Source organism: Hyla sarda, chromosome 4 (assembly GCF_029499605.1).
Source record: "Hyla sarda isolate aHylSar1 chromosome 4, aHylSar1.hap1, whole genome shotgun sequence".
NCBI classification, from domain to species: Eukaryota; Metazoa; Chordata; class Amphibia; order Anura; family Hylidae; genus Hyla; species Hyla sarda.
In genome coordinates this window covers 240,029,960-240,052,263 of record NC_079192.1, presented here as the reverse complement: position 1 = coordinate 240,052,263, position 22,304 = coordinate 240,029,960, and the positions used below count along the sequence as shown (strand labels likewise).

The window sequence follows — 22,304 nt, the reverse complement described above, 5'->3', positions numbered from 1 at the left end:
ACCACAGAAGTCCTGTCAGTGATCCCCTCCCCCATAAAGGTCCTACTGGTGTCGTCCCCCAAGCCCCCCTCCCGCCACAGAGGTCCTGTCAGTGTCGCCCTCCAAGCCCTCCTCTCCGCCATAGAGGTCCTCTCAGTGTCCCCCATAGAGGTCCTGTCAGTGACCTCCAAAATGAAGGTCCTGTCATTGTCGCCTACCAAGCCCCCTTCCCTGCCAGAGGTCCTGTCAGTGTCTCCCTCCAAGCCCCCCTCTCCACAATACAGGTCCTGTCAGAGTCCCTCCACAGTGGTCATGTCAGTGTACCCCATAGAGGTCCTGTCAGTGTCGTCCGCCAAGCCCCCCTTCTTGTCATAGAGGTCCTGTCAGTGTCCCCCCCCCCAATAGAGGTCCTGTCAGTGTCGTCCGCCAAGATCCCCTCTCCGCCATAGAGGTCCTGTCAGAATCCCCCCACAATGGTCCTGTCAGTGTCCCCCATAGATGTCCTGTAAGAGTCCGCCCCCCATAGAGGTCCTGTCAGTGTCCCCCATAGAGGTCCTGTAAGAGTTTTCCCACAGAGGTCCTGTCAGTGACCCCCTTCCCAATAAAGGTCCTACCAGTGTCGTCCCCCAAGCCCCCCCCCTCCCGCCACAGAGGTCCTTTCAGTGTCGCCCTCCAAGCCCCCCTCTCCACAATAGAAGGTCTCCCCCCAATGAAGGTCCTGTCATTGTCGCCCCCCCAAGCCCCCTTCCCCGCCATAGAGGTCCTGTCAGAGTCCCCCATAGAGGTCCTGTCAGAGTCCCCCATAGAGGTCCTGTCAGAGTCCCCCCCGCCCATAGAGGTCCTGTCAGTGTCATCTGCCAAGCCACCCTCCCTGCCATAGAGGTCCTGTCAGAGTCCCCCCACAGTGGTCCTGTCAGTGTACCCCATAGAGATCCTGTCAGTGTCGTCCCCCAAGCCCCCCCCCCCTCCCGCCACAGAGGTCCTGTCAGTGTCGCCCTCCTCTCCACAATAGAGGTCCTGTCAGAGTCCCCCCACAGTGGTCATGTCAGTGTACCCCATAGAGGTCCTGTCAGTGTCGTCCGCCAAGCCCCCCTTCTCGTCATAGAGGTCCTGTCTGTGTACCCCCCATAGAGGTCCTGTCAGTGTACCCCCCATAGAGGTCCTGTCAGTGTACCCCCATAGAGGTCCTGTCAGTGTACCCCCCATAGAGGTTCTGTCAGTGTCGTCCTCCAAGACCCCCCCCTCCCCCCCCATAGAGGTCCTCTCAGTGTCGTCCACCAAGCCCCCCTCTCCGCCATAGAGGTTCTGTCAATGTCGTCCGCCAAGCCCCCCTCTCCGCCATAGAGGTTCTGTCAGTGTCGCCCTCCAAGCCCCACTCTCCGCCATAGAGGTCCTGTCTGTGAGCCCGCCGCGCACAGGTGACTCGAGGTGACACCCCCGCCCCCGGTAATCCGGATCGTTCCCCTCTTCACTTAAAACCTGCAGCCGCGAGCTCCGTGGGTGAGCCAATCAGGTGGCGGGGGCGTGTTTATCTCCGCGTTAACCCCCTGTGGCCCGGTCGCGCTGTGCCTGGCAGGCAGCTCTTTGCCCGGGGAAGAAGCTTCGTTCGGTTCTTCGCGATCGTGTCGGTGGATGTGAGCGGGCGCTGCGCACAGGGAGCCGGCCATGAGGCACTACTAGAGGCGGCACTGGCACTACAGGGATCCGCACATCTACGTTCCATTGGCCGTCAGCGCTATCGCCACAAAGACCTGGAGATGTTACATCTACGCTGCCTGCTGGCTTGTCTTCAGCTCCTCTCTGCCTGTCAAGTGGGTGAGTGACCCTGTGTGCACGGTGTCAGGACTGGTCGGTCCGGCTCCTCTGCTATGACCCGAGGTCAGAGGTGACTGCCTATTGTGGTGGAGACATTACTGCGGGCACACTGTGACCTGATGGGGTGATCAGTGACCAAGGATAAAGTCTTTGGGGGCATCATCATTCATAGATCACTCTGAGCCTCATTGGACACAGTAAACCAGAGCCCAAATCTATCAGGTTCCCTGCCTATGTAAAGTGAAGGTGTAGAGAGCCTCCCTCTAATATATAGGGCTAGCTAGAATATATATTGCTATTAATGATTCAAGCCATAATGGGTATCCAGCCCAATAAATGGTACTCTGATGGCATTAATAGGAGGGCAGCTATGGGGAATAGGATTGCCTGTTACCTGTTCGCCTCTGGGCACATAGCTATGCTGTAAATGCTAGGTAAACCTTCCCTTTGAATTGCTTCCCCTCTGTGGTTAAACAGGGGCAGAGCTTCCTCCATAGCAGCAGTATATAGAGGATAACACAATTCATTTCTCCCCCCCCAGTGACTTTAATAGCAGCGATATGAGCAGCGGATCATCTCCCACAATGTCGCCTGGATACAGCATGTTTATGCCATTGATTTTCTTTTGTGAACCCCCTGACTTGCCCCAGGGCCATCTGAGGGTCTACAGACTCTGCATTCCCCCTTAGGTGGTACCCAGTGCAATGCTACCTGTGTGTGGTGTCACAATAAATCCAGAATCCAGAACAGACAGAAGATAATGAAAGCTGCATGTATTAAACCCGCTCCTTAGCATTGTCTGCTGGACAGATGGTGACTATACAAGGAAGCCTGCTCCCTTTATGTACTGATATTTCCATTAATTCATTCTAGACAGAAGCCTGGGGGTGGAATGAATGTGTAAAAATAATAATTATTACTCCCATCTTACTTACAGCTGTTTAGAAACATTGCTTTATGGGGCCAAATCCTATTTGCTATTCTCCATTAGAAGCTATAATAGTGAGGATCATTTAGTAGGGTATTGCTATTCTCCAGTGCGTTGCTTATCATGTCATTATTCCTTCATTGGCATCATTTACTGGCCACAGTCTCCCTCATCCTCGGGATCATGTGTAGACAAAGAGCTAGAGATGCTTGTGTTCTTACCTAACATACTCTGCTGCCACATGGAAAATGAACAAAACCATCTATACAATGGTATATACTGCGCAGAGCTACAAAGACCACTCACACGTCAAGAACAGGAATAGGCTTTATATTGCAAATGACATCAAATGCTGAATGCAAATCAGCGGTGGTACATCGAGAATAAGTGACTGCAGCTATCCAAAAGAATAGGAATTCATATACATACAATAAATGTATCTTTCTTGCAGTAAATGGGGTTTCTATCAAGTAAGCAACATCTGTGGTATTATAGGTTTGCCAAACACATTTGACTATTTGTCTTTAACTGAGAACCTGACTCCAAGAAACAACTATATTTTACATACAGTTTTGCATTGAAAAATGGTCATCCACAGTGGTGGCCCTCTCAAAAGAAGATAGCCAATAGCAAAGTCACAAAAAATCTGGTCTGGATAAAGGGGTGGTCTTTTAGAGATGATTCCCTGTATATGGAATGGAAACCATCACTTCCAGTTGGCTGTTTCCACATTGTATTTTTGCAGTGTCTGCAAGGGCCATCATATTCCTCCATATATTTATGACCGTGGAATAGCACAAAGGACTGTACTATTCTATTCAGCAATTAAATGGAAACATAGATGGAACCTACCCATAGGGAAGCCAAGATGTTTTTTTTTTGTTGTCTGTGGATACATCTGCCATACGTGTTAGGAGATATCCCAACGCATACTGACAGCAGCCTTAGGCTAGGTTCACATCTGCGTTGGACCTCCATTCAGGGAGCTCCATCCACAGAATCTATCAATATAGTAGTACTTGAGCAGAGAAAAAAAATCCTGCGAACAGTCCTTTTTTTCTCCGCTTAAATACTGCAAATAAATGGACACCAGACGGACACCATTAAAAGTCAATGGGATCCTTTTGGGATTTGGTGGTGTCCGCTGTGCAGCAAATGATTCAGCTTTTATTTTTTCATGATCGGACTCTGAGACAGATCTCCCGACATAAATGTGAACCTTGCAACGCAAATGTGAACCTAGCCTAAGCAGCGATTTTTAGCATCATTAGATATATATTAAGATTTTAAATTAAAGCCATTACTATTGACTTGTACCCTTTTTAGGGTGTATGCACACCACAACGTGTACATACAGGTGCATACAGCAGCTGGAGTTGCTGCCATATCCCTGCCGTATCCGGGCCATACCCCATTCATTTCAATCTGGAAGGAATAAGCTAGTGACACCAGTTGCCTCATTTTCCAGCCATATTTGACTTTTAACCCAAATTGAAAACTACAGCAGACAACTGGTCAATAGCTGGATACAGTCAGAGTCATTATTAAATGAATGAGGTATGGCACTTATCCAACAGGGATAAACAGCAGGCAGTTTTGAAATTCTCCCTACAGATAAAGTGGGTGGTCCCACTCAGTTATCAGCAGTTTTTCTGTTGCAAGAACGCATAAGAAAAAAGCTGGTACCACATACTAACTGTGTTTTAGACACTTTTTAGACACTTTGCACCTGATATCACAAGGGGTAGTGACCTAGCAGAAAGTGTCTTGTGTAAGGGTGAGGTTTACCTAAAAGGGAGTGAAGGTGAGGGGTCCAGCTCACAAAAATAGGTAAAACTTAGCTTTTGCTTCACATAGTTAAAAACATGGAACAAAAAGAAAAAAACAAAAACCCCATGGGTATGCTAAAATGAACGCCAATTTTAGCATTTTAGCATACCCATGGGGTTTTTGTTTTCTTTTTGTTCCATGTTTTTAACTATGTGAAGTAAAAGCTAAGTTTTACCTATTTTTGTGAGCTGGACCCCTCACCTTCACTCCCTTTGATCTGCACCTCCCGGGATACGGCCCGCTCTGTCCGCGCTCCAAACATTACTTGCTAAAACCGCATGATGACCGCATGACAACCGCATGACAACCGCACATCTATCCATTGATGCCCTCAGCAAGTGGTGAGCTGAACAACCTTTTTTGTATTTACCTAAAAGGCTAAATACAACTGTATTTTGGTGCAAATGTTTAAGCCAACTGGTAGATGGTCTAAACATAGAGCCAATCAGGCTGCCTCCCATTATGAGACAAAGTATTGTACGTCCCACCCAATTTTTTCCCTATGTCTCTAACCTAGCAGAAAGCATGCCAACACCCCTTTCCTTTTAATATATATGTAAATTTCTCCATTACTGTCCACACAGTACCCACATAGTTTTGGTGAATGGGGCCAAATTATTTTCTTTTTTTTCTTTTTTGATTGTTATATAACATGAGGAGTGAAGATTAAGAGGATTTTTATTTAGTATAACCTATGTTAAGGGGGGGTATGCTCAGACTGTTACTGTGTGAACTCTATTAATTAATAGTGTTCATCTTTTTTATGCCACTAAGGAAGTTTAAAGTGTGCTTGTGCTTTCAAACAACTTCTAGTTGTGATCAGTGGAGTATGGCTGCTGAGACCCCCAGATTGCTAGATTGAAGGGACAGAAGAGCTTGACTGAGTGCTGTGTCCCTTCGTTTCCTTGAAAAGCTAAGCGGGTGGAGTATTAAGCAAGTGAAAGTTTCTTAAACTCACACACGTGCTTCTGTCCCTTTATTCTAGTGATCGGTGGGGGTCTCATCAGCAGCCTCCCTCCCCAACATGTCTCTCTCAAGTTGTTTGAAAGCTTAGGTACACTTTAATTCTTTAATTGTAATCCTATTGCTAGAGATGAGCTAAGTTACAGTGATTCGATTCATTACGAATTTCTTTGCTCTCGAAGTTGCCGACTTTATCCTGCATAAATTAGCTCAGCTTTCAGGTGCTCCTGTGGGCTGGAAAAGGTGGGTACAGTCCTAGGAGAGTCTCTCCCAGGTCTGTATCCACCTTTTCCAGCCCACCGGAGCACCTGAAAGCTGAGCTAATTTATGCAGGCTAAAGTCATCAACTGCGGAGAAGTTCGTGACGAATCAAATCATTGTAACTTCGCTCATCTCTAATTATCGCCTAAAGTCATAGAATTTGGCAACTATGAAGAAAGTATCTCAAAACTATGCACATAGATCATCTTCAATGACATGAAAATCTGTTTAAAGACTGCCAAAGGAAGGAGAACAGATGAAAACAGAAAGCATGCCAACACCCCTTTCCTTTTAATATATATGTAAATTTCTCCATTACTGTCCACACGCGTACTCCTAATTAAATATGCCTAATCTGCTTTAGAATTTCATAATAAATTAGAATGCCAATATCACCTGTATAACTGTGTACGCTCCTCCTCTATGGAATGGGACAAAGGGGGCAACAGCCAAGGGCAGGGCTTGACACATTTGTTAATAATCCAGGAACCAGCAAAAAAAACTTAGAAGGCAGGATGCCATGCGTAACATCAGTAGGCAATGTGATGTTATGTGTCCTCATTTGATCAGTCATTAGTGTCCCGTCATCTCCTCTTGTGTCACAGTCATTACTGTCCCCTCATCTCCTCCTGTGTCAGTCATTACTGTTCTCTAATCTCCCTATGTGTGTCGGTCATTAAAGGGGTTATCCACCATAAGGTTATTTTAGTACATAACTGGCAGACAGTAATGGACATGCTTAGGAAGGATCTGCGCTTGTCTTGAGGATAAATGGCTATGTTGTGAGATTACCATAACACTGTGGCTAGCTTTTTGTGAACTTGTATTTCCTGTTTGACTTATGTTTTTTTTTTTTAACTACAAATCCCACAATGCCATTTTCCTCCCTCCCTCACATCAGCCACCGCACCCATTGAAACAAAAGACCTGTGGTTTTCAATCAGGGTGGCTACAGCTGTTGCATTAGTTGCAGATTGATCCCTCTCCCACCAAGCTCCACCCATTGAAGCAGACAGGCTCCCTGTCATCAGCTGACTAGTGAGTCAGGTCTCGGCCGCATTGCAAGCTGGGAAAAATCCGAGACAACAGTCATTTTATATGCTGCTAAAAATAAATAGTGGGGTGAAAATCACAGAATTGTGAGAAAACCGTAACACTCAGGTACAGACACTACATGAACTACACTAACTTCACAGCCCCTGTAACATAGTCAAATAAAGAGAAAATCCTGGAATACCCCTTTAATGTCTCCTTATCTCTGCCCCCTGTGTGTAACAGTGATTAGTGTCCCCTCATCTCCCTCCTGTGTCTCACATTGTCCTCTCCTGTGCCCCCTGTGTGTCAGTGTCCTCTCATGTCCCCCCTGTGTGTTAGTGTGCTCCTATCTTTTTTTTTAAACTGTTTTACTTATCTCCGCCTCCATTCCCACGCTGATCCCGCGCGCCTCCGGTGTGCAGCAGCACATGTCTTTGTTCAGCTTTCTGGTATCACATAACTGCTGCAGCCAATCAGCAGCCTCAGGTGTTAATGACAGAGCATCACCGCCTGGGCCGCTGATTGGCTGTGGCAGTCACCTGATGTCCGCTGCTCCTGTATTATCTGAGTGATGACCGAAGGCAGAACAGGGGATCAGCACAGGAATGGGGACGGAGGTAAATAAAACAGTTCAGTTTGGAAAACAAGAGTTTGTTGAAAATTGTGTAAATGTAGGTGGTCAATGATGACATCAGCTCCTATCAGCTATAGCCAATAGCTTCAAAACACTATCTTGGGATGGCAAGCGTTCCTTCTCCCTTCAGATTGCTGGTAAGCTGTTGAAAAGAAGCATCACTAGGTTGCCCTACTTGGGTATATTTAACCCCTTAAGGACACAGCCCATTTTCACCTCTAGGACGGAGCCCTTTTTTGCACATCTGACCACTGTCACTTTAAACATTAATAACTCTGGAATGCTTTTACTTATCAATCTGATTCCGAGATTGTTTTTTCGTGACATATTCTACTTTAACATAGTGGTAAACTTTTGTGGTAACTTGCATCCTTTCTTGGTGAAAAATCCCAAAATTTGATGAAAAAATTGAAAATTTTGCATTTTTCTAACTTTGAAGCTCTCTGCTTTTTTTTTTTTTTTTTTGGATTCACATATACAATATTACTTTTGGAAGACACCAGAGGGCTTCAAAGTTCAGCAGCAATTTTACAATTTTTCACAAATTTTCAAACTCGCTATTTTTCATGGACCAGTTCAGGTTTGAAGTGGATTTGAAGGGTCTTCATATTAGAAATACCCCATAAATTACCCCATTACAAAAACTGCACCCCCCAAAGTATTCAAAATGACATTCAGTAAGTGTTTTAACCCTTTAGGTGTTTCACAGGAAAGGCAGCAAAGTGAAGGAGAAAATTCAAAATCTTCATTTTTTTACACTTGCATGTTCTTAGTAAATCCAAAGAAAGGGCAAAATAATACCAGTATATTTAAAGTCGAGTGTGTTGATGACTAAAGATAAATCCTATATACACACTGGAACACCAATTTTATACACAAATAGAAAACTTTATTGAGAACATCATTTAGTAAAAGCAATTAAAAGGGACAGTATAGCCAGACAAAAAAGGAGTTGATAAGGCAGGTAATATATTATTGGTTAGTATGGCTACAGAGGTGCAAAATATGACATAGTTATTCTTAACTATACAGTAGAGCCACCAGTATAACAATAATTATAAGTTATACATCACAGTCCTATAAAGAATTGCACCACAAAGCAAACCTAACCTAGAAAAGAAGGTCACTGCATATATAGCCTCCAGCGAGTGGTCAGGAGAAAGGGGAAAGGAAAGTAAAGATGTGCAATTAAAGCACAGTGGATAAGCATTCCCAGAGAACTTCCCCACTCACAGAGCACAGGCTGGAAGACATAGACAGTGTACCTACCTACACAGCACCAGTACCCCTTTTAGGACCACAAAACTAAAAGAGGATCAGATAGCAATAACTAGTGTTGATAAAAAGGATAGTAGAAGATTATACTATCACAAAAAATCACAGATATGGGGCGAAACTGTTATATTCATTGAGGCCAAAAGGAGTAGTGGTTCTCAATTTATAGATCCACATAGTTTCCTTCTGTGCCAAAGTCTTTCTCCAATTCCCCCCCCTTGGTCCAGGTACCACTCTATCAATGCCTCTCACCTTGAAGAGGGTGCTGTTGCAATCATGGTACTGACGAAAGTGGCGGGGTATGGTTTTTAGCTTCTGTAGATCTATTTCCTCCTTGGCTGCTTCAATTCCTAGGACATGTTCCCGTATTCTCCGACGGAATTCTCTGCAGGTAAGTCCAACATAAATCATGTTACAAGGACAGGTGGCGTAGTAGATCACTCCTGTGGTAATACAAGTAATAGGGTGTGTAATCACATATCTCTTGTCTGTACTCGAATTCCAAAATTCATTAGTGGTTTCTACATTTGGACAGGCTACACACCCCCCACAGGGTTTGCAGCCCCATTTTGGTCCTTTTGACCCAAACAATCGCCGCACTGGTTGTCCTCTATGATGGCTGTGGACCAGCATATCTCTGAGGCTCCTTGATCTCCGGTAAGTGATTGAAGGCTTATGTGATATATATTGAGACAGTATCGGGTCCATTTGTAAGATTGACCAGTGTTTACATAGGGCTCTTTGTAATTGACGCCACCTGGTGTTGTAAGTAGATATGTATCTTACCTGGTCATTTCCCTTTTTCCTTTTGGACTGGGTAAGCAGATTGCCTCGTGGTGTATCCTTAGCTCGTGCATAGCCTCTGGTGATATCCCTTTCTTGATATCCCCGTTCCTGAAAGCGTAGAGATAGATCATTAGCCTGTTTTTCAAAGTGTTCATCCGTGGAACAAATCCGTCGGATTCGCAGGAACTGACCTGTCGGGATATTGGAGACAAGTGCATGGGGGTGAGAAGAGGAAGCGTGAAGAAGAGTATTGGTAGAGGTTTTTTTGCGATACACATCTGTTGAGATATAACCATCTTGGTCAACATCAAACAATACATCCAGGAACTCCATTTTCGACCTCCCCCATTTATAGGTCAATTTTATGTTTAGTTCATTAGTATTCAGATATGTCATAAACGTGGACAACTCTTCTGCCGTGCCCTGCCAGACAAAGAGAATGTCATCTATATAGCGGCCCCACTGTAGAACTTTTTCAATATGAGGGGCGGGTTCAGTCATGAATATGGTCCTCTCCCACAGCCCCAGGAAAAGGTTGGCGTATGAGGGCGCACAGGCCGCCCCCATCGCCGTTCCCTGGAGCTGTAGGAAGACCACATCCTTGAACAAAAAGAAGTTATGCATTAATGCGAACTGAAGAAGTTGTAAAATGAACTCACTCAGTTCTGGGTCTAAATCCGACATCATTAGGTAAAATTGGGTTGCCGCCAATCCATCCGTGTGTCTGATTGATGTATACAGAGCTTCCACATCACAGGTGACCAGAAGGGTTTCGTTGTCCAATTGAACATCGTCCATTCTTTTTAGGATATCTGTGGTATCCTTGACATGAGATGGTAGAGACTCAACAAGGGGTTTTAGAAAGTGGTCCACATATCTGCAAATGGGTTCACAAAGAGAATTATTGCCAGAGACAATTGGACGCCCAGGTGGATTTTCCAACTGCTTGTGTATTTTGGGTAAAAGATATAATGTCGCAGTGGTAGGGTTCTCTGGCAGTAAGCTCTCTAGTTGTTTTTTCGTAATGAGGTTGCTCTCAAATGCATAACTCAATATATTCGACAATTCCTCTGTAAATTTTTGCATGGGATTAAATGTCAGGCGTTTATAACAAAGAGAATCTCTCAGCTGCCTCTGTGCCTCACGTTCATACATGGATCTAGGCCATAGGACGACATTGCCCCCTTTGTCCGAGGGTTTGATTACAATGTCGTCCATTTGACCCAGCTCCATTAATGCCCTTCTTTGTGCGGGTGTCAGATTGTCGCCTTTACGGTTGTTGGGAATTTTTTCAAGCTCAGCGGTTACCAGCCTGACAAAAATATCCACACTAGGGCATATTGTCAGTTGAGGGAAATTAGTGGAAGACGTAAGAACATGTTTAGGGAACTTACCCGTATTTGATGTATCCTGTTCTTCTAGGAGATCTTGAAGAGCTTGTAGTGCCTCAGTTTCTGCAGTCGTATTGGGAGATGCTGGTGCCTGAGCTGAAGATAAAGGTGCTTGTATAGGGGAGGGATGAAACAGTTTCTTAAAAATTAATTTCCGTGCGAATAATTGCAGATCTTTTACCGCTGTGAAGCAATCAAAAGAGGCAGCTGGTGAGAAAGTTAAACCTAAGCTTAGGACCTGTTCCTGTTCGGGAGTTAAGGTATGTTTAGACAGGTTAATTACCTTACGGTTAGTGTCGTTGCTCCTGGTGTTGACTCTCTCCTGCCTTTCATTTCTTGTGTTTGCTTTGTTGCGGTAGTTGCGTCGTCTCCCGTCATATTGTGCATTTCTCGCAGAGGACCTGGATGACGCCACAGATTCCACTCCTGTGGAAACGGATGATGAGACTGAAGGTGATCTTTGTCGTCTCTCCACTGGGCCCCGTTTCCACTTATACACCTTGTTATTAGAGAAATCATTAGAGTCTCTTAAGAATTTTTTTGATTTTGTAGCCTTAATTTGTTTTTCCCAGATAGTTTGGGATTCCTCCAAGTCTTGCTTGAATGATGGGTAGTCATTATTTGGCAGGATGGCAGCAATATCTGTCTCTGTCTTCTCAATTTGTATACCTAGCTCCATGAGTACCTGTGTATTATGTTCCATGATGATCATCATGAGTGTCCTGGAGCAAGTATTGCATGCCTCTTCCCACTTCTTAACATAGACTTCTTGGTCAAGGCCAAAAGAGGGAAAAATCTGTACTCGTAATCCTCGAGGTATTAGATGTTTATGTAGATAGTTCTCCAAAGAGGCCCGGTTCCACCAGGTCTTCATCTGTCGGTGTGATAGATTCCTTAGAGATTGTTTCAGTTCTCTAATATTGCACTGATCCGGATCATTACTGGCTATCGCTGTCCCAGAGAATAAAAGATTAGCCTGCTCCAACCAAGAAGCTTCCTTAGCCCGAAAGTCCATGATGGACAAACCTTCTGTAAAGATACAGGAAATCAATAGTAAATCCAAAGAAAGGGCAAAATAATACCAGTATATTTAAAGTCGAGTGTGTTGATGACTAAAGATAAATCCTATATACACACTGGAACACCAATTTTATACACAAATAGAAAACTTTATTGAGAACATCATTTAGTAAAAGCAATTAAAAGGGACAGTATAGCCAGACAAAAAAGGAGTTGATAAGGCAGGTAATATATTATTGGTTATTGGTTCTCTGGGAATGCTTATCCACTGTGCTTTAATTGCACATCTTTACTTTCCTTTCCCCTTTCTCCTGACCACTCGCTGGAGGCTATATATGCAGTGACCTTCTTTTCTAGGTTAGGTTTGCTTTGTGGTGCAATTCTTTATAGGACTGTGATGTATAACTTATAATTATTGTTATACTGGTGGCTCTACTGTATAGTTAAGAATAACTATGTCATATTTTGCACCTCTGTAGCCATACTAACCAATAATATATTACCTGCCTTATCAACTCCTTTTTTGTCTGGCTATACTGTCCCTTTTAATTGCTTTTACTAAATGACTTGCATGTTCTTGTAGACCCAATTTTTGAATTTTTACAAGGGGTAAAATGATAAAATTTATACTTGAATTTGTAGCCCAATTTCTCTCGAGTAAGGACATACCTCATATGTCTATGTAAATTGTCCGGCGGGCGCAGTAGAGGGCTCAGAAGCGAAGGAGCGACAAGGGGATTTTGGAGAGTACGTTTTTCTGAAATGTTTTTTTGGGGGCATGTTGCATTTAGGAAGCCCCTATGGTGCCAAAACAGCAAAAAAAAAAAAAACATGGCATACCATTTTGGAAACTAGACCCCTTGAGGAACGTAACAAGGAATTAAGTGAGCCTTAATACCCCACAGGTGTTTCATGACTTTTGCATATGTAAAAAAAAAAAAAAAAAATTTCACTAAAATGTGTGTTTCCCCCCAAATTTCACATTTTTGCAAGGGTTAATAGCAGAAAATACCCCCAAAATTTGTAACCCCATCTCTTCTGAGTATGGAGGTACCCCATAAGTTGACCTGAAGTGCATTACGGGCGAACTACAATGCTCAGAAGAGAAGGAGTCATATTTGGCTTTTTGAGAGCAAATTTTGCTCGGGGGGCATGTCGCATTTAGGAAGCCCCTATGGTGCCAGGACAGCAAAAAAAAAATGACATGGCATACCATTTTGGAAACTAGACTCCTTGAGGAACGTAAAAAGGGATAAAGTGAACCTTAATACCCCACAGGTGTTTCACGACTTTTGCATATGTAAAAAAAAATAATTTTTTTTTACCAAAAATGCTTGGTTTAGCAAAAAATTTTACATTTTTAAAAAAGGTAATAGCAGAAAATACCCCCCAAAATTTGAAGCCCAATTTCTCCCGATTCAGAAAACACCCAATATGGGGATGAAAAGTGTTCTGCTGGCTCACTACAGGTCTCAGAAGAGAAGGAGTCACATTTGGCTTTTTGGAAGCAAATTTTGCTCTGGGGGCATGCCGCATTTAGGAAGCACCTATGGTGCCAGGACAGAAAAAAAAACCACATGGCATACTATTTTGGAAAATAGACCCCTTGGGGAACGTAACAAGGGGTAAAGTGAACCTTAATACCCCACAGGTGTTTCACGACTTTTGCATATGTAAAAAAAAAATGATTTTTTTTACACTAAAATGCTTGTTTTCCCCCCAAATTTTACATTTTTTCAAGGGATAATAGCAGAAAATACCCCCCAAAATGTGTAACCCCATCTCTTCTGAGTATGGAAATACCCAATAAGTGGACGTGAAGTGCACTGGGGGCGAACTACAATGCTCAGAAGAGAAGGAGCATCATTGAGCTTTTGAAGAGAGAATTTGGCCATGTGCATTTCCAAAGCCCCCCCCCCCCCCCGTGGTGCCAGAACAGTGGACCCCCCCACATGTGACCCCATTTTTAAAACTACACCCCTCACGGAAGGTAATAAGAGGTGCAGGGAGAATTTACACCCCACTGGCATTTGACGGATCTTTGGAACAGTGGGCTGTGCAAATTAAAAATTTTATTTTTCATTTTCACAGACCCCTGTTTCAAAGATCTGTCAGACACCTGTGGGGTGTAAATGCTCACTGTACCCCTTGTTACATTCCGTGAGGGGTGAAGTTTCCAAAATGGGGTCACATGTGGGTATTTATTGTTTTGCACTTATGTCAGAACCGCTGTAAAATCAGCCACCCCTGTGCAAATCACCAATTTAGACCTCAAATTTACATGGTGCACTCTCCCTTCTGAGCCTTGTTGTGCGTCCCCAGAACACTTTGCGCCCACATATAGGGTATCTCCGTACTCAGGAGAAATTGCGTTACAAATTTTGGAGGCTTTTTTTCTTTTACCGCTTGTGAAATTTTAAAGTATGGGGAAACACCAGTATGTTAGTGTACAAAAATGTTTTTTTTTTACACTAACATGCTGGTGTAGACCCCAACTTTACCTTTTCATAAGGGGTAAAAGGAGAAAAAGCCCCCCAAAATTTGTTAGGCAATTTCTCCCGAGTACGGCGATACCCCATATGTGGCCCTAAACTGTTGCCTTGAAATACGACAGGGCTCCAAAGTGAGAGCGCCATGCACATTTGAGGCCTAAATTAGGGATTTGCATAGGGGTGGACATAGGGGTATTCTACACCAGTGATTCTCAAACAGGGTGCCTCCAGCTGTTTCTAAACTCCCAGCATGCTTGGACAGTCAATGGCTGTCCGGAAATGCTGGGAGTTTTTGTTTTGCAACAGCTGGAGGCTCCGTTTTGAAAACACTGCTGTAGGATACGTTTTTCATTTTTATTGGGGGGGAAGGGGTGGTGGGGGGGGGGGGGGCAGTGTACGTGTGTATATGTAGTGTTTTACTCTTTATTTTATGTTAGTGTAGTGTTTTTAGGTTACATTCACACTGACGGCGGATTACACTGAGTCTCCCGCTAGGAGTTTGAGCTGCGGCTGCTGCAGCTCAAACTTGAAGCAGGGAACTCACTGTAATCCGCCACCAGTGTGAATGTAACCTGTACATTCACATGGGAGGGGGGGGGGGGCAAAACTACAACTCCCAGCATGCACTGACAGAACGTGCATGCTGGGAGTTGTAGTTTTGCAACAGCTGGAGGCACACTGGTTGGAAAATACTGAGTTAGATAATAGAACCTGTTACCTAACTCGGTATTTCCCAACCAGTGTGCCTCCAGCTGTTGCAGAACTACAACTCTCAGCATGTACTGATTGCTGGGAGATGTAGTTATGCAACAGCTGGAGGCACGCAAGTACAACTCCCAGCATGCCGAGACAGCCATTTGCTGTTCCTGAATGCTGGGAGTTGTAGTTTTGCAAGATTTAGAGGGGTTCAGGCTGGAGATCACTGACAGTGGTCTCTAAACTGTGGCCCTCCAGATGTTGCAAAACTACAAATCTCAGCATGCTAAGACAGCAAACTGCTGTCTGGGCATGCTGGGAGTTGTAGTTTTGTAATATCTGGAGGGCTACAGTTTAGAGACCACTGTCAGTGATCTCCAGCCTGAACCCCTCTAAATCTTGCAAAACTACAACTCCCAGCATGCCAACACAGCAAACAGCTGTCAAGGCATGGTGGGAGTTGTAGTTTTGCAACATCTGGAGGGCGACAGTTTAGAGACCACTCTCTAAACTGTCGCCCTGCAGATGTTGCTAGGCAACAGACTCCCGGACACGCGGCGTCATACTTACCTCCACCGCCGCCATGATCACAGCCGCCGGGTAAGTGACCGCTGCCGCCGCCGCCGCTATTGCACGGTTCCCCCCGCTGTGCCCGGACACCGATGTGTGGGCATAGCGGAGGGGAACCGAACTTTAACCCCCCCCCCGCCCCCAGTCTGCTATTGGTCGGTCGCTCGGCCGATCAATAGCAGGGATAGGAGGGGTGGCAACCCTGCCACCTCACTCCTATCTCTTCAAGGGGGATCGAGGGTGTCTTGGACACCCTCGATCCCCCTTATTTTATCGCGGAGCCGCCGTTGATGGGCAGGGGGAGAGCGCTCCCCCTGCAAACACCATAGATGCCGTGATCAGAACTGATCACGGCATCTATGGGGTTAATGCTGCCGGGATCGCGGCCCCGGCAGCTGCGGTGGGACTCCGGCTGTGATTAACAGCTGAGTCCCACCCGCGATCTCCTGCGCTGCCCATGGCAGAGCAGGAGATCGCTTGGACGTATGCATACGTCCATTTGCGCGAACGAGTAATTCGCCTGGACGTATGCATACGTCCAATAGCGGGAAGGGGTTAATGAATTTCACATCAATAGACTTGGGATTCAAAGAACATTGGGGAGATTAATCAAACCTGTGCAGAGGAAAAGTTATCCAGTTCCCATAGCAACCAGTTAGATTACTACTTTCACTTTTCAGAGGCACTTTTGAAAATGAAAGAAGGAATCTGATTGGTTGCTATGGGCAGCTGGTCAACTTTTCCTCTGCACAGGTTTTGATACATTTTCCCCTTTGTAAAACCATATTAGATATGGTGGATATATATGGACATTTATCAACGGGTTTAGTCAGGTTTTCTTTACTAAAATTGTCGCAACTGCGACTACGCGATTTTTCGTGCAACATTTTGACTGGAAAGCGAGAAAAGCAAGTTTTCCAAAAATTAACTACGTAGTAATAATTTTAAAATGGACTATGGGTAGTCAGGTATTTATTAACTGCGACAGTCGCAACTGCGCAAAAAAAAGTCGCAGCTGGGTTAAAAATTGACTAAATTTACTCGAGCTCAAACATGGAGCAGAAAAAGCTACTACCAAAGTAAAAAAGGAAAAATTGCTTACGTGAAAGAAAATTATCAACAGGCTAAAACCAGTTGATAAATAAGTCACACATAAGCAAAAAAAAAGTAAGGAAAAAATTACTAAAAAAAAGAATACATAAGCAAACATTGATAAATGTCCCTCATTATGTTCATCTACATAAGACTGTTGAGAGAGACTGTTGTACTGCTTATGCTGTGCACAAGTACTAATATACAGCATATACCCCTCTCTACTATAGCAGTCTTCATTTGTAAACTTAATAATGTATGGTTAGCTAGGCACAGACTTGATGGTCTCTTCCTATACCCAAATAGGATAAACTGCTAGAATTGACTTTTGGTGGTGAAATCCGCCATTGCTGTTGCTGTCTGGTTGATAAATGTTGAGTATGGCATTCCTGATACAAGGTGAGGGAACAAGGTCTACTGAAGGAGGTTGGATATTGTATGTCCTCTATATCTGCTCCGTTATATGGAATGACACAACTAATGTGTATAGTACAAGTTTTATATGAAGAGCCAATAGGTTGATATTTTCTTTTTCCTGTTATGTACGACTATCATATTATACAGTCTATCTCAGAGCACTTTTGCTCAGGGCATTTTTGGGGTATATTTATTCTCATGGTGGTAAGCTATTAGTCCTGGTGTATGAACCCACTTGTTCTCCTTGCTCCCCTATTCCCATATACACTTTATTTTTTATTTTTTACTCTTGTTCTTCTATTTCCCCCTTATTGTTACTGTTTATGCCATCTGATATGTAAATAAGCAAAGTGGTATATAAATAGATGAATAAACTGACAGTAACTGGGCAGTCCTAGCTTCCCAATATCAACAATATCAACATGGTCACTGTCTAATATGAGAGGAGCTTCAGTAGCAAAATCCAGCAATACCTGTAGGATACCACGTGATCTTGCTGTCATTGCTTTACACAACAAGATCAGCAGATGATCGTTGCTGGCGGGATGCAAGCAGGAGAAGCTCTGAGGGAAACGCTTGCAAAAGGATGGATTATTTGTCAGTGGCATATCTGTAAGGGTCAGAACAGTCACAGTTGTAACTGGGCCCCTAAGTCAGCTGGCCCCTTGGCCCCTCTCATCACTGAAATGCTGACTCTACCATTTATGGTGGGGCAAAGTGCTCCGGAATTTGTCCTATGATAGGGATAACTGTGGGGCAGTACAGTTACAGCTATACAGTATATTCTATTTCCTGTTCCCATCTGTGTGATCAGTGCAGAAACGAACAATAAGTTCCAGCCAGGGTAATGCTGGAGCCTGGAGATGTGGCATTATGCAGTGTTCACTTCTCTACTGCTTTTTACCAGGGATATTAAATGTTACTATTTGACTGCCCTAGACCACTGGGGATACTGACATTAAAGGAGTTATCCGGGAAAACTTTTTTATTGTATAATAAACAATGTGTGCTTACCTTCCCCAGCCATTGTGACAGAGACCAGTCCTGTTGCGCGACACTTCCTGATCTCATTCTTGACACAAGGAAGTGCTCGCTCAGCCAATCAGTGGCAGAGATGGCTAACCTTTAAGCTCTTCGTGGCTTTATACCACTAGATATACTTATTAACCCCTTCAGTGCCCTAGACCACTAGGGGTACTGCAATTAATTCTATCACTGCCCTAGACTTCCTAGTTTTGTTCACATTTTGTATTTTTTTCAGCATTTTTTTTTCTGTTTTCACCATGATTTTCAAAAAATCATGACAACTATTGCTAGTGCTTTTTTACTGTAGTTGTGCAAATCATGGTAAAATTGTATCATTTTGTCAGCAGAGAGCACTGTGGTAAGACTGAAAAGAACTACTCAACCTCCCTTGGAACATACAGCAGCTGATAAGTACTGGAAGGATTAACATTTTTAACCACTTAAGGACCAATGACGTCCTGGGACGTCATGGCACCCTGGGCCTTTAGGACCAATGACGTCCCAGGACGTCATGTCGTTTTCCGGTCCCTGCTGCTCGCCGGGCAGAGATCGGAAGCGGATGCCTGCTGAAATGCTGAAAGGCCCCCCGTGTTGGCGATCGCCGCAAATCGCAAGGGAAATCGCCCTTGCGATCTGCGGCGATACCGGGCTGATCGGGTCTCTGGGACCCGACCGCCCGGTAATTTTGCATGATCCCAGCTGTCACAGACAGCCAGGATCATGCTGGAGGCCAATCGCAGGGGGGGGAGCGGTTACTTGCTCCTGGAAGTCCGGAGAAGATGGGAGGAAGACCGGAGGACGCAGCGGGGGACGGGGGAGTGCTGGGGCCCGGCCCCGGTACTTACCTCGTCCCCGAAGACCCGGATCCCGGCGATGAAGACGGCGGCGGCGGCGACAGGTGAGTTCCTCTTCAGCCGCGGTCGGGCCCTTTACAGCAATGCACATCGCCGTAAAGCGACATGCATTGCTGTATTGGGACCCTGTATACTACAACTCCCAGCATGCCCAGACAGCCCTTGGCGTCTGGGCATGCTGGGAGTTGTAGTTTTGCAACATCTGGAGGTCCACAGTTTTGGGACCACTGTGCCCTTCCAGATGTTGCAAAACTACACATCCTCAGCATGCCCTTACTGTCCAGGCATGCTGGGAGTTGTAGTTCTGTAACATCTGGCCCTTCAGATGTTGCAGAACTACAACTCCCAGCATGCCTGGACAGTTTTGGCATACTGCCCCGTATGCAGAAAAATAAAAAAAAGTTATAGGGGTCAGAATATGACAATTTTAAACGTATTAATTTTCGTGCATGTAGTTATGATTTTTTCCAGAAGTACGACAAAATCAAACCTATATACGTAGGGTATCATTTTAATTGTATGGACCTAGAGAATAAGAAGGTGTAATTTTTACCGAAAAATGTACTGCGTTGAAACGGAAAACCCCAAAAGTTACAAAAGGACGTCTTTTCTTCAATTTTGTCGCACAATTATTTTTGTTTTTCCATTTCGCTGTAGATTTTTGGGTAAAATGACTGATGTCATTACAAAGTACAATTGGTGTCACAAAAAATAAGCCAGCATATAGATTTTTAGGTGCAAAATTGAAAGAATTATGATTTTTTTTAAAGGTAAGGAGGAAAAAACGAAGTTAAAAAACGGAAAAACCCTGAGTCCTTAAGGGGTTAAAACAGCACAGTTTGAACTGAATCCAATCCATTTATGAGTCTAATTATTTCACCTAGATGATCTCTAGCAGTCCAGCAGTTGGATGACCAGGTGCAGTGAACTCCACACCCTCTCTCTTCAAAGCATGGGGAATGTGGGCAGCCTTAGGACTCGTTCACACTGCAGATTTTCCGTTGTGAAATTTTGCTAATGGTAAGTATGTTGGCAATTTTGGCATAACCTGCTTCAAACGGACATTCAGCTTTCGGTACTCCAATGGCTAAATAACCCCAATGTGAACGGGCACTAACGAAATAATTTCAGTAATGGAATTGCAATTAGTATGGCTGCAAACCCATTCCTGCCACTTCAGCTAAAACAGGTAGGCTCAATTTACACACAAGAGCCTCTACATTATTCTCTAATGATAGCCTATGCTGTACTATATAAGCAAAAAAATCTGTATGGCCTCTTTAAATCGCAAAGTGGGGAAATAAAGCCACCCAGTAAGACTCTAAGCTGGGGCTCTTAACTATGAGAAGTTACTGCCAGGGCGGGGTTACATTTTTAAAAATGATTTATAATAAATAAATGTACACATTTGGTACCACTACAAATGTAATTCCCTTCCCATAGCTTCTTCCTTATCACTACAAAGTCTGAGAGAAACAAGCAAAGGAAATGACTCTTTCACCGCAAGCAGTCTCACAGACAGTAAATAGAAGAGGAGTGCGCATGTATGACCCCCCCTCTACCAGTGGTCAGACCCCTGGCAATCATACGATTATGTTTTAGATGTAGGTGATAAATATTGCTTGTGGGACAACATGATGTATCTTCATGTTTTGGGACACTAAAATCCCAGCTGCATTAAGACATCCTGGTCTCAAAGCTGCCTATATGGGGTCTTCCCTATCCCACAAATTTGTTTAACATTTATTTTACTGTTGCAATGTTGGGCACATGTGCATTGCACCAATAAAGCCATGGACAGTACACCTTGCTTCATTGTGCATGAGTAGTAAAGGAAGGTGTACTCTCTTTGGCTTCATCAGTGCAATGCACATGCTTCTTAACCAATTTTTACCCGAGATGTATCAGTACCTCCTTGGAGCAGGTACGTTCCAGCGACAGAACATACATATACATCTTCTTATATGTATCTATTTGTGGCTCTCCTGGGCGTTCCCCGGGTGATCAGTGTCAGGAGCCAGTCAATCACAGCTGGAATCCTACTACAGCTACTGAGACCACTCTGGTCTCTGCAGTTTTACCCCTACAGATGCCGTTTCAGTACTGACAACGGCATCTATAGGTTGACAGGGGAAAGGGGCTCACCATGCCTAATTGCAACACCGTAATGCGGTCGTGGGATCTGATGGTTGCCATGACAGCCGGAGGCCAAATGATGGCCCTCCTGTCTAGTCTAGTATAGAAGCCTAGGCTGGGTCTCACAGGCAAACTCTCATTGTATACTGACAGTTATACTATGCTTCAGTATAGTATAGCAGGGAAAATGTATTAAAATAAAATGTTTTCTAATAAATAAGAAAAGTGAAAAAAAAAATATATATATATATATAGTAAATAAATGCCCCTTTTTTCTTAAAAAAAAAAACCCAAAACCTATACATAATAGGTATCACAACATTCGTAACCTACTATAAAATGATAATGTAATTTATCCTACACAGTAAATGCCATAAAAAAATTTAAATAAAAACACAAGAATTGCTCATTTATAAAATGGAATAAAAATTATCACAAGGTAGCATGTATCGCAACAATGGTAACAATTAAAAAGTACAGCTTGTCCCTCAAAAAATCAGCCTTCAAACAAAGCAAACTGACAGAGGGGAAAAAAGGATTTTGTGTGAAAAAAACATACGGTTTGTAAGGTTGAAAAAAAGACAATGTACTGTAGTACAGCTCTTGACACTACTTCACCCAAGAGGAGTTGTTTCTATAGGTACAGTGTCTCTTTTGTAAAACATTTTTCCCTTATATTTCTGGGAGCATGACACATACAGTACTCTACAGTAAGGCTAGGTTCACACTATGAAATTTCAGAGTGTTATTCTGCTTGGAAATGAAAGGAAATCTGTCACCAGTGTCACCTGCACTAACCGGTCGGTATCGACAGATGGTGCAGGTGACACTAATGACAACGGTACTTACCTTGTCTTGTTCCGTGTCAGGGATCTCCGGTAATCTTCTCCATTAAGCTTCAGGTCTGGGCCCGGCTTTGGGCACGAGCGGAGCTTAGTGACGTCACTGCTGCTGTTCTCTAGCAGCGGGACCCAGCAGAGAGCAGCAGTGGTGACATCACTAAGCTCCGCCCATGCCCCAAGCCGCTGCTGCTCTCTGCTGGGTCCCGCGGCAGCGGTGATGTCACTAAGCTTCGCCCGTGCCCCAAGCCGGGTCAGGAGCTGA

At 44.2% G+C, this 22,304-nt stretch overlaps 2 protein-coding genes across 7 annotated transcripts in view; one reads left to right on the top strand and one right to left on the bottom strand.

The window, feature by feature from the left end:
* Positions 1-1,451: 1,451 nt before the first annotated feature.
* PTPRZ1 (protein tyrosine phosphatase receptor type Z1) overlaps positions 1,452-22,304 on the top strand; it is a 263,148-nt gene continuing 242,295 nt past the window's right edge. For 4 of the 6 annotated variants that reach the window (XM_056573803.1, XM_056573802.1, XM_056573800.1 and 1 more), the window contains exon 1: positions 1,474-1,794. In XM_056573803.1, the coding sequence (XP_056429778.1) occupies positions 1,737-1,794 (58 nt within the window). In that variant the 5' untranslated portion in view covers positions 1,474-1,736. Of the gene's footprint in view, positions 1,795-22,304 lie in introns of all 6 variants that reach the window. The other 2 variants (XM_056573798.1, XM_056573801.1) reach the window with 2 other exon arrangements.
* LOC130369083 (uncharacterized) lies at positions 9,057-10,090 on the bottom strand. The gene is made up of 2 exons (XM_056573804.1): positions 9,507-10,090; positions 9,057-9,105 (listed from the first exon to the last, which is right to left on the bottom strand). The coding sequence occupies exons 1-2, from the start codon at positions 10,071-10,073 to the stop codon at positions 9,064-9,066; spliced, it is 609 nt and encodes a 202-aa protein (XP_056429779.1). The 5' UTR covers positions 10,074-10,090; the 3' UTR covers positions 9,057-9,063.